The 13,360-nt window shown below is 33.0% G+C and overlaps 1 protein-coding gene across 1 annotated transcript in view; it reads right to left on the reverse strand.

The window, feature by feature from the left end:
- The window catches only part of LOC126920759 (uncharacterized), a 212,134-nt gene that overhangs the window by 101,026 nt on the left and 97,748 nt on the right, over positions 1 to 13,360 (reverse strand). Inside the window, exons 2-3 of the mRNA XM_050731512.1 lie at positions 8,092 to 8,300; positions 507 to 642 (exon numbers count right to left, since the gene is read on the reverse strand). Coding sequence (XP_050587469.1) covers positions 507 to 642; positions 8,092 to 8,300 — 345 coding nt within the window. The remainder of the gene's footprint in view (positions 1 to 506; positions 643 to 8,091; positions 8,301 to 13,360) is intronic.

The raw sequence follows: 13,360 nt of genomic DNA on the forward strand, positions 1-13,360 counted from the left end.
GAAACTCAGTTAAAATTCGAAAAAATATTCCAAACTCCGAACAAAACACATAAAACAATCTGTAGCCGTAAAGTTTCTAAGATCTACTCAATATACGTTTGTCGTTCAACGACAATTGTCAGTCCAATGTTGGAAATTGTCAACATTAAGAATTAAAATTAACTCATAAAATATTTAATCATATAAAGAAAAAAAAAAACGCTTAAAAATCCTCGTACCCCATTCAAACAAGAAAAAATATCAATACGAGGCGAAAAAATGTCTTGTAGAAAATCTGTTAAATAAAATTCGATGAAAGATTTGAAATTCCGCACAAAACACGTGAAAGAGCCTATAGCTGGGAAGAGGATGGTGACTTACGATGCTGTACACGCGTCAGTCGCGTGCATTGGTAAAGAAAGGAGTGGAGGGTGGTGAGCAACGAGCGTCGTAGGGTAGGCACACGAGCATGCTGAATACGTCGAGTTTCCCGCGATACTCTGTAATGTCATGAAGCATGTACTTACACACTACCGTAAGATTCTTGGAGACGTAGGCGGTGGTGAAAGTCGGCGCGTCCGCTGTAACTTCGCAACTGAACATACCCGAGAGAGCGAAGTCGACGTCGCGGAGCGTTACCTGGCTCTTGTTCGAGTTCTCGTGCTGAAACAGAGCAACGACCAAAGGTGTGTGCAAAGTGAATGCAAATGGATATCAACTGCGGCAACACGTGTTATCGCCTACCGCCATCGGAACATTAAAATCCCTCGCTCTCTGCGATTAACAATAACTCGATTTACCTGGACCGGTTATAACACGAATTAAACTTCCGCACCGGATGCGATTGACTGACGAATTTATTCACGCGTCTCTTCGTCATTCGTACAGGATTCGAGCACACGGTTCATTGCCTTCTTTTCGCGGCTCACCCGGATGAAAGACATCGGTGAACGCTTTATATAACCGGTAAATTAAACTAAAATGTTGATTCGATTGACTCGCATTTTTTTGTTATTGTGCGAAAGTGTTACTTCGATACCAATTCTTCAATTTCTATGATTCTATTATTTTTCTATAATTTAGGTTGGTAATTTATATTTTCATCAATGCAGGATAATATCAATGCTGCTATCAATGATATAATTGATATCAATGCAGTTTCCTTCAGACTGCACTTACTCGAAGCAATTAAGACATAGATTACTTTGCGTGTATAGCGTGCAATTGTTAAGCCCATTTAAACTCATAATTTGGCATAATGAAAGTGAAATATCAAGAGACGAAACGAATTGTCCTTAAATCTTTTTGGTGTATTTTATTGCAGAACATTTGAAATCCGACTTTCAGAGTGTACACATCAATTCAAGAGATCTTCCATGGTATTGCTGAACGTACCAACTTATGCAATACCATATATCATGTCTGTCAGACATAAATATTGGATTTTCAGCGATTTTCTTTTCAAATTTTTCCCTGGTAAATCATTAATTTCTTACTTCTATGAATTATGTATGAAAACAGTTTTAGCTATAAGTATTAGTGATAATGAAGAATTTCGAACATAATTCAAATTTTCAGAACGAAAATTTTTGTTCAAGTAATTAAAATTGTATCGAACTAATTTTGTTTGTCATATTTAAAATGGTATTTGTTTTTAGATTTATGTATAATTAATGACAATAAACGAAGAGACAATAGCATTTCACGTTATTAATATCAATTAGCAACTAAGCCTGGAGTATAGATATTGTTAATATTACGTTAATCCGGTTTTACAAATTTCTCTATTATTGTAGTAATAACGTACTGTTGTACAAACTGTCAATGAGATAAAATCATATAAATCGTTATTACACGTACAAATTTATTCTGAACGATTTTTTGCTGGCGAAATTCCTGTACGAATAAGCACGTATTCACTGACTATTAATACATAAATTAGTATTAATGATTATACCTCGAAACGGTTGCCGTTATTGGATGATTGGAATTCTCAAACAAAAGCGTATTATTTAAAGCGAACCACAAGCTCAATGAGAATTCAATTTGCTCGTTGCAATTTGCGTGCCGAATTAACAGTTTTGATGACGTTACTTAATCGGAGAACAATTATTCTATTATTAGTTTCTTAATGCTATTGTTGTTTTTTTGTGTAATACCGTATATTCTATATTTATTCTATTCTATGAGATTAAAAATTATTGCGGTATTGTCCAAACCTCAATTTTAATTTTCTAAAATTACATTTAACGTAATATAATAGCACAACGTGTTTTAGTCAATTAAAACCACAAGTTACCTATTAACAACACGCTGTATGTATATTCCTTTGTATAATAAATCGAAGCTGAAAGCTTTTTCACTAATATTGCAAAAATGAGAAAAACGTTCACGAGTGTATAGAGAACGTGACAAGCTTTCAAGCAATATAAATTGATTATTAGATGCTACTACTCTATGATTCAATCTGATAAGGTTAAACGCGTGACCCGAAAACGGTTGAACATTGTTTATTTATACTAATTGATGTTAAAGTAAAAAGTAGTGTACAAAAATGATGCGGAAATCCTGAGTAGTAATTTTGCTTCCACACAAAAGATCTATACAAATTTTATACATACCTACATATAATCCAAAAATCTAAGTTAATATTAGAGGAATCTTAAAAATGTAATATTACAGACTCTTTTTTTGATGAAAAATATTCCGTACGAAGAAACAATGTCTTTGTAAATTGTAGAATAATTACGAAAAACAATTATATGTTACTAATTTATGTTATATATATATATATATAAACACAACATAACTTTTATGTACAACATAATCTTTTGTATTCGCTAGAGTAAGGAGCTTTTACAAAAATATACTATTACCCTAATACTCGGGCTTTATATATGTTACCTAAAATCGAACAATATCATTTCCAACGCAAAATGCATCTTACATATTTCATTTCCGAATATAAAATTTCATGACAACGATTTCACATATTTTTCCCCAATAGCGTAATAATCGATATCACTGCTCTACATATCTCAAACATCCAGATATACCCTTCGAATTTGTTACCTCTAGAGACATCTATCACATCTCAAATCATTAGATATTTCCCCTTTACAGCTACCGTGAAATACATCAACTCCTTGATAACATTTCTATTTATAAGAATAAAACATCTATATTTAAATTTATAAATGACAATCGTAAGATTCCATCTAATGTAAGATTATTCAATGTTATATAATTAACATCACGTGTATATATAAAATACTGTACATATATAAATATCGTATGCTCATAAGAATATTTTATGCTCGTACTATAACTTTGTACTTTATTGAATTTTTACATCATCGTCAAACATTTAATATATTTAACATATTTAACTTTCTTTATACGTGTTTGTAAAAACATCTCTGTGCTTAAACAATCAGAGGAGAAACAATTTCATTTAAGAAATCTGTCATGTAGTTGCCTTCATAAAAATACGAATTTGTATAAAAATTCACTGTCTAACTATCACATAATGACAGTGAAATAAAAAGATGGTAGAAAATGTTGTCAGTAGTGGTAAAAGAGTCAGGAGTTAAATATTCGTCGTGCTCCCTTATAAATACAAAGAGCAAAACGTAAATGTTCGTCAAAGACCGTAACGCGCCAAAAGCACGAGTTCTCTTTTTCTTATTAAATGTTCCTCTGGTGATCGGGCAGCGTGAAGAGGCAACACTCGAGAAAATCGTCATCTTATCAGGAATTACCCCGCACTCGAGTAAATTGACTCGATGAAACGCGCGCGAAAGCCGAGACACCAGGAGCAAGATAGCAACGAAGGCGGGGCTGAAGCATCCCTAGGGAAAAGTGGCGGAGGATCGTTTCATTGGAAATGGGCAAAGGCAAAATATGCATAATTAGCGGAATTTAAATAACGAAGCAAGAAGACATGCCGTAGAGTGAAGGAGACAGCGGTTGAAAGAGGAAGGGACGGGAAGGTGGCTTTTAACGAGGACGAAAGAAATGAATCCGAAGAAAGAGCACAGCTTTTTCCACCATCTGCTTGTTGATTTGTGTGCGTTAGAATGCACGCGACAGATGCTACGGAAAAACTGTTCATTACACAGTTTCGTGCTTCTTCTCGATGTTATTAAGCTGTTATTAGCGATCGAATATGTATAATCATTTTCTTGTGATCCGATTTTGCTTGAAGAATTTCCGAAGGAATTTTGTAAGATAAATTCTGATAAAAATTCTTAAGATAGTTCTTTATATTGAAACAGACGGAATCTTTGGTTTAAGATGGAAAAAATTAAGAAAGAGAGAACATGTTATTTACTAAATTTACTTGACACGAAATATGCTTTCAAGTTTCTACGCTTATTCACACTTACGTTCCTCAAGTCACTTGTTTCAATTTACTTTTTTCGAATTTGGGTAATTTGAATAATCTTGAACAAAATTTGTATACTTTGTCATAGTTACGAAAATTTGTAATTAATTGTTTACTTTTTCTATTAAAATATGATTATAGTATACTTACAGTACAAATACAGTTTCTTATGCATCTAATTATATATCTATGTTTTTTTAAAACAATATGTATATTATTAATATCACGTCTTTACTATCCAGATCTCTATCGTGATTTCTACTTATACTAAAAACTAGTGTTCCATGTTATAACAAAATGTTCTGTTATTTCATTAAATTTATCGTAGTTCTAGTTATTGACTAAATTGTCAAAGAAAAGAATGTTTTCATCGTTAAATAATATTTTACTTGCAACTGATTTTCTAGTTCTGTCACTCTTTTATGAAAACCAACAATGTGATACACAAAACGATGTAATAGGTTATTGCCAGTAACATAATACCTTACGGCTTACAGTCACATCATTCTCAAAAAGTAATCCTTCCTTTCTACAAATATTGAAACAAATCTTCTCTATAAAGCTATCTCAGTGCACGATGCAGCCAGTAACGCGAAATGAGCGTTCACTGGCAAAACTTCGCTTCCAGTCGCAGTCACGATACATTTAAAACATGTAAAAAACAATTTTTCCAGAACCATACGGATCCACTATGTGGCTCTATAAAAAAGAAAGAACTCGAACAAACAAATATACAAAAACAATAGACCACACATCGCTTGTTATATCAACGCTCGGACCTTTGCAAAAGAGAAAAATGGTTATCCACCTACAAAAAAAAAAAGGAAGAAAAAACGAGAAAACAAAACCATTCGTTGCGACGATACAGTGTATAACAAGGTGAAAATTCGATGATACCGTTAACATGAACGATATTTCATGGCAGAGTGTATCGAACGATAGAACCTAACGATATTTCTTTCGCATTGAACAATGTTTTTCGTTCGGTGTCGACGAGCTTTTACCGACACGTGACGCAACCATTGCACATTACTGTCGGTTAGCGGGTAACTAAGGATAAATACAGACGCGTTATAACGATAAACGAAAAAGTGGTGCTTCTATACTCTCTGGGCTTCGTATTAGGATTTATTCTTTTAGCTATAATATGAACCGTTTATAAACTAAAATGCTTCACTCCACTTTTTGAAATTTTCTGCCAATATAATACTTGAATATAGTACTAGAATAATATTGAAGTTTAGGATACTTCATTGACACTATGTCTTTATAATTGCATCAATTTTGTCGATATATTATTTTATGGAGCTAACCGATTTGACAAATAAGCGGCTCATATCATACACACTCACAAACTGTCCTTGATTGCCTACATTATTATAAGCAATAGTCGAATTTCATTACGATTCACTATAACATAATTATCCGTAAAATATTTCCATTCAATATATTCAAAACACAAATATTCGAGAAGTTTAGTAATCTACTTTCGTTCTTTTTTTAAGTCTATCTCAGAGTTTACTATTATTTATATTGTCTTTTTGCGATCAATAAACTTAAGAAAGAAAATCACTTGTTTCTTGAGAATTGAATATTAATCGGATATTTCTATGTAATGAAAATAGTGGAGTTGATTAGTACGACTTTCGAAAAGCTCAAATCATAGATTTACTAAGAATAATAATAAGTTACTATTATTGTACATAGAAAGATAAAAAATAATGGTCTAAATTCAATTGATTGTTCGTTCAATGGGCAAAACATGGAACAGAAAATAACCTAGGCTAGACGAGCTTGTTTTCAATTGCGTAAGCGCGTGCACACATAGCGGTTCTTCTGGAAACCTATGCGGCACGGAAACGCGGGAGATTCGCGCGGAAATGTTCGAACGATGATAAAAGCGACCTGTTTTACGGAGATTACAGCGGTCAAGGATGCTGTTAACGAGGATGCTGTCGCCCGGCATCATGTGATAAAACCGCATATTTGGATCGTCCCTGGCCATCCGGAATGCTAATTCTGCTTGACATTCATCGTTGTTTGTTGTTCCGACGATTGATGCGGGCACGAACGTCGCCTTTCCAAATTGCATCGCAAACAATGCATTGCTTTCCACGTTGATTCGCTTATTTTAGTCAAATCCTTTCGCGTCGAGTGTCCCTTGCGATAAGTTTTATCGAAAATTCGTTAATTTGCTTTTACTTCGTTTATTTGAATAATAAGGATTGGGTTGTCTGGTGTTTTTAGTCGAGCGTAAATCTTTGTGTACTATGTTTTTAGGTGGTTCGAATCGCGTTAGTTTTAGTTTTAGTTTGTTACTACCTTAAATAAAGTCGAAATGAAATAATCTCTGCTTTATCCAGAAATGATTTTCTTGAAATTTTACATATTTGTAAACTCCTACACGAACCATCCATTACAATTGTTGACTTCTCCACGCTTGAAGGAAGTACTTAACGAAACATATCGTGTGCTACAAATTTTGATCAAAATAAAGATGTCAATATATATTTCGTGTAATAGTAAAAATTCAAATTTCCTGTAAAATATTCCTTTGAAACTTTCAACGTCTTTACCTCAATTTTTCTGCGCGTTTCAATTTCTAATATTGTAATTTCCTCGAATAAATATATCCAAATTTCATTAGGACAGGCTATGTAAGACATTCACTCTATCGTGAAACGCAGAGAAAACTTTTAGTTTTCGAGTTATAAAATTGAACTGGAAGTTTAGGGGGTGGATGAAATATTCAAACTAGATAAACGTTTCTGGTAGGAAGTAATATTTCAATTTCATTAAAAACCCATCGTACATTATTAAATTGTTTAATCTGGACTTCTACACGTTTCTAATACTTTCACATGTGAAATTCTCATTCCATAGTTACAGTAATAACTGTATTTGCATATTAATATTCTATTTATTCATCTCATTCAACTCTTCACAGATGTTTAAAGTTACTGGATAATAGTGATAGAAATTCATAAATATTAATAATCTAATTATTTAATGGTCTTCTACATGTAAAATGCATAGTAGTTGAATAGGTGCATTAATCTTTTAATTGTTTGGCTTTATTCTCTTAAACATGTGCAACCGATACTTTCACCAGCAATTAAATGGTTAATTGATTCAAATTATTGCACACGATTGTTCTCACTTCACGATCAAAGCGATATTGTGAAAGAATATAATGCTGTTTGATACAATAGAAATCATAATTTTTAAGGAAAAGAGTAATCAAAGAAATAAGTTCATAAATAAATTGCATAAATGACCTAAAATGCTACTAAATCTGCTAAAGTTGATTAATTAAAAAAATTTCTTCACATAGACCATCATGTTTATTATTCTTTTAAACAGCGAAATAAATTCTGAAATTCTACTATGATATAATATTACATCATAACGCTACTGTATATAAAATAATTTGTCTTGATTGCAGTCTTCAAATTGTGAAATTAATATCTGTACTATCAATAAATTTCTTCATACTATAAGAAATATATACAGAATTTTCTTATCGACAACAGATATAATTATTATAAAAGATCCAAAATACTTTTTATTTATAAGAAATACTATACTATAGTTTTAACTAATCCAGATTCTATTATCTCTGCCCATGAATTGCTCTCGAGGAAATACCCTACTTCCACGGTATGATACGCGCTTACACGTAAAAGGCAGAGAAGGAAGAGAAAGAAAAGTGTATTGACACTTACGTCAACGTAAATCCCGGTAATGTTGAAGACTTTGGTAGCCGGTTCCTCGCTTGGTGTGTAACGGTAGAACTCGTGCCTGCCACGGTACCACTTGAGGGAGTAAAGAGGAGCCTCCTCGAGATCGTAATGGCAGCGCAGAATCACCTTCTGACCACGTTGCACTACCTCCGGAACTACTTCTAGGCTGACATCCCGCAGGCAGCTCGCACCTTTGTGGGAAATGAGAACAGGAACGGAGCATTAAGTCTAGTGTGCATCATTAGTCCGCTTTTACTCCTCGCGCCGGAGGTTGCACAGCACGCGTCAGCGAGAAATTGCAATTCTACCGAATGACAATTCCTCTCGCTTCCTCCGCCTAACCCATTCTGTCTTCCTCTATCTCAACCGTACACATCTACATCAACATACTATACATATGTACATACAAACACATTCAGACAGAAGCATACAATTTTTCTTCACGTTTTTCCTGTCATCCACCCCATCGCTTGAGCTACGCACTCATACGATCAACGTACACAAGCTTACGAATATATTCGAACACTTGTGAACGCGTCTTATGTTATAATTTATAATATATTATCCTCGATATACGAAACATTTTAAAATTTCATTAACGCTGCTATGAGACTCGACAATTACGACTATAGTAACAAAGTTTGAAACTACAAGATATTCACTACGTATTTCCTAGAGATCAGAAAAGTGTTTAAATAATCATTTATCCAATATATTAATGAACCTCAATAATTAGAGCAATCATCTTTACTAATTATTATGTACTTAAAGTGGTTACTTTTGCTCTATACTACATTTTTACTAAATATATGAGTACGTTTATAGTAAATATCCTGCCATTTCTATATACATTTTCAAACTGGTTTCAAATTTAATTAATATATGTATATGTACATATATAATCACAAGAAATATTTCGTTAGAATGTTAACAAAATTTCAACAAGTTTTACATAACATGTAAGACATGCATATAAAAATTTTCCATATTAAGTGTGCAACAGTTCCGTGAGTCAATGTACCACTTCCTTTCTTCCCCTCATCATCTTTTTCACCAGGCTTCTTCTCTTTCTCAAACACACATATATACCTCTTTCTTTTCTGTATTTTTTCGCTGACGTTCCGTTCACTCGGATTATCGACGATTCGACCTATTAAAGCCCCGAGGAATTGAACTGTATACGTCATTCATATTAAAACAGAATCGAGCTTTTGCTTGCTTCTTGATGTCTCTGCAGGATGAGACCTCTTATTACGTGCTAGCTGCCGGCTACACGGAAGTAGGTAGACGTCGCTCGAGCCCTCGCGAATAGGGACGAAACTCTGTGGGCTGGTTTTACCCCTCAGGAAACGTGAAAAACATCCAACTGATATTTTAGCTGGCCGCATTATGTTTTCCACGGAAATCAAGCCCTGTGTGCTTTCGCCACGGAAAAGGGGACACCGACGCGACCTACCTCAGGGATTAACTGGTGCATGTTGTTGCCTCGTGCTTATGTTTGCTTTGCGAACGATCGAAGAACGGTTATTAGATAAAAGGTATATGCAAAAATATATAATGCAAGGAAAAAGTACATTTTATGGACCATCGTTAAAATTGCTAGATGTACACTATCTTGAATCTGTGAAAAATTATGAATTAGTGATTTTTCAAACAAATTAGTCTGGTAGTTTTATAGAACATTTTGTACAGCTTCTTACTTCCAAAAATCGTTTTATGTTTCTTTTAATAGTGTATCAGTGACATGACACATTGAATTTTATACTATACTGACTATGTATGCCAATTCCATCATAGGCTTAATATAAAGTTTTGAAGATACGTGCCTGTGTGCCATACTTTACGTAAGTTAGAATTCATACAGCTACAACAACGAAACTTTCTACTGGTAAAATAGTAAAATAGTATAGAATATTTTTATCACGTCAATCACACAGAATTGTCTTTTAGCCAACTACCACTCTCAAGTTACATTCACTCAGCAATAATTTATGGGAAACGTTGGTAGGAAATCGAAAAAGCTTCTTTTTACAAAAAGTTCCAAATGGAAAACTCGATGCTCTTCTCTGTTGATCACGTGACTAGAATGAAACACTATAAAAGTTGAAATTTCTTTCTCGACGTAGAATAAAAGTTTTCTAACGTAACTAAAATAAACTTTAGTCCACTCTCCTACTGTTTTTATTACAAGCTCCCAACACCGAATTCGACACGAAGAATACATTTTCATGAGTTTTTAAATTGTCTATATTTGTTACCCATGTCGTTATTAATTTTCCGGTAGTTTAGATTTGATATTTTTTATGATTTTATAGAACGGAATGTTAACGCTTGTAGAAACAATTTGTACCGCTATCCTAGTATACGACTATTGTAAAAGTTAACGCGAAAATACAAGTTTTATCGTCTACGAGCTATCAAGTGTAATTTGAAAATGTTTTGTAAAATGCATTCCCAGTACTCATGGTGGCCTCAATATGTGATATATAATGTAAACTGCGCACTGCTGCAATCGCGCCGCAAAATATTTCATCGATTTTGTGTCATTCGATTACACGTCAACAAATAAATACTAACGCGCCTGGTGTTATAGAGACTTCGACAACTTTAAAGGTATGAAAAGTGTATTTCGTGTATAATCAAACTAAAAAGTGGAATTATGAACCAGGGAATCAGCTTTTTATGGCAGATTCGTTTTAATTTTTCCACCATCGAAATTCTCTTATGCGAGATCACGTATTATTACGAATAAAATGACGTGGCAGTTAAATTGACAGATTAAATTTCGATGTTATTCATACAGCATTATCAAATATTTCACCTTATATTTCTTCTTTTCTTTCTTTTATAATATTTAATTTGTTGAGAGTGATCAACGAACAGTAAGTAGGTACACAGCTATAATATTCTACGTTTTTGAAGAAATATTTTTCATCAGATTCGACTCTGTGTCTTCTCATATCACACATACTAATGAGAGAGTATGTAATTAACATTTACTTCGTGTATGCACATTTCCAGGACAGAAAAATAATGTAGAAAATTAAAGGTTTCAGTTACTTTATATTATTTGTTAATTACATTGTGATTGTATATTAATCGAGATAGAAATAATTCTGTGTTATAGAATATTTAAGATTAAAAGGATTAAGACTTATGTAATAATGAAAAGCTAAATGTGTGTATGATAATAATATGAGAACCATAGATTGCCATTTCGTTCCAGGTAATTCTGATTAGAATTATTATGTAATTATAAGCAAAGAAAAATATAAAAGTCAAGGGAACGTGGTTTTCCTTTATACTCTACGCTCTTATAAGCACCAATTACAATTTTTCTGAAAAAATCTTTTAGAAGAGAAAATATACATCCTACGAGAGCAGAATAAGGGACGCCACACAATTAGAAATTCATAATTACTATTACAGAGGTAGCATATCGCTTGGAAGTTTCTACATATTTCATGTACAAGCATATATGAAATGCAATTTCTGATAAATTAAAATTTTATTCCAAATGATGATCAATTTCCTAGATTTTCGAGATTTCTTTTGACGAGATTTCATGGATACTAATGCTTATCATTTAACATTTTATTAGATTCAGAAATTTCCATTAAGTTTTATTGAGAAAAAAATGTGCAGACTCCGAAACGTATTTCGTAGGGACAGTAGAAACAGATATGAAGTAACATCTTTTAGAAATTGTCCAACGATTAACGTTCACGCAGTTTCATCGACGTTAGTGCCTAGCGACATTTGCCGCAGCAAGTATAGGGAAAATAAATGAAAATTCTTTGCGCACAAAAGCCAAAAGCTGCGAAGTTGGAGGAGCATTTTCTCCTTTCATTTCAAACTGAAAGGAATTCTAGGAAATGTAGACAGGTACCTACATGGCGTATGTTGAAAGTTTCTGGAGACTGCTTTTGAGGATTGCGATGTTCTCAATCTTCGTTTGCTTTCTCCTGGTTTCTTTTTTCCTTTTTTTTCTTTTCTTTTTTTTTTTTTGCTGGCTTATTCAATGCACAAAAAGATAGCTCGGAAACCGAATCTATTTGCAGACCACAATGTGAGATATCGATAGGTATGCATATATATGTACATAGTACGATTCTTGCAAATTTCGGTAAAATAAGTTTGTAATTTCTATAAGAATATTGTATCAGTTGAACTTATACAAATTAATTTTTTTGGAATGTAAATAAAATTCTGTGTTTTTAGCTTTAAAATTTACTACAAATTATGTTAAATTCAGATATATTATCATTCTTAGGGTTCCTAATTTTAGTGATTTGAGTATTCTTAATTTTTATCATTTACTATTCTGGTTTTAATAAAACATGATAACTAACAGTACGTACAATGACATTCAATAAAATGCAATGAGTACAATAGTTCTTGAAGTTGTTGAAAAAATTTGGTCGATCTTTAGTCACATGTCGTACAAGTAAAAGTATCAGATTCTTCAAAGGAGATTTAGACTGTTTTGTCAGACAGTTACTGTGATGTGATTTGTAGGAGTGTCTTTGAAAGCCTATATCACATAAGAGTGTCAGAAATATCTGATACTTTCACACATGTAACTATTAGATATAAGAGTATAGTAAATCTTCTTGACAATTTCAATAATTTATTGAGCTAAAACGGAGAGAAAAGACGATTTGTTCACATATGGAATACAAAATTAAAAACACAGAGTCTTTCATATATAACAAAATTAATTGTGTAATACAACAAATATATTCACGTTTTTCTCAATCAGTTTTGCAATAGTAGTGTATCGTAAGCGAACAAGCTATTAGAGACTATTTTTCTCTTCTGAATTCGAGAATAGTTAAACAAATTCAGTCGTAGGATTCACATTCGTTAATAGTAGTTGCCGAAAACGCGGTTACCTCTCTCTTTGTCGAAGTTCCAGTGTTTCTCTAACGGACAAAGACTTCTATTTACCATTTCATTCTGATATTTCCAGCGAACAGTGCACCTGCGAACGCGCACTAAGCAAACTAAGCTTCAATTCCTGACCGCGAAAGACCGCTATCAGAATTGTAGAATCCAGTTAGCTTTGCCTCTGCGTGTTCTTTTTCACTTCTCTACTGCATTGTAAACAATTTTTATTCGCTGAGTTAATATTGTTTAACATAACTAACATAAAATCGCTCGCTTACTGAAAGGATATATCTTTCAACGAATTATATACGAACATTAATATTAAATACTGTCAATAGCGAAAAAGGAAGAATAAGATCTT

This window comes from Bombus affinis, chromosome 9 (genome assembly GCF_024516045.1).
Source record: "Bombus affinis isolate iyBomAffi1 chromosome 9, iyBomAffi1.2, whole genome shotgun sequence".
In the NCBI taxonomy this organism is placed as follows: Eukaryota; Metazoa; Arthropoda; class Insecta; order Hymenoptera; family Apidae; genus Bombus; species Bombus affinis.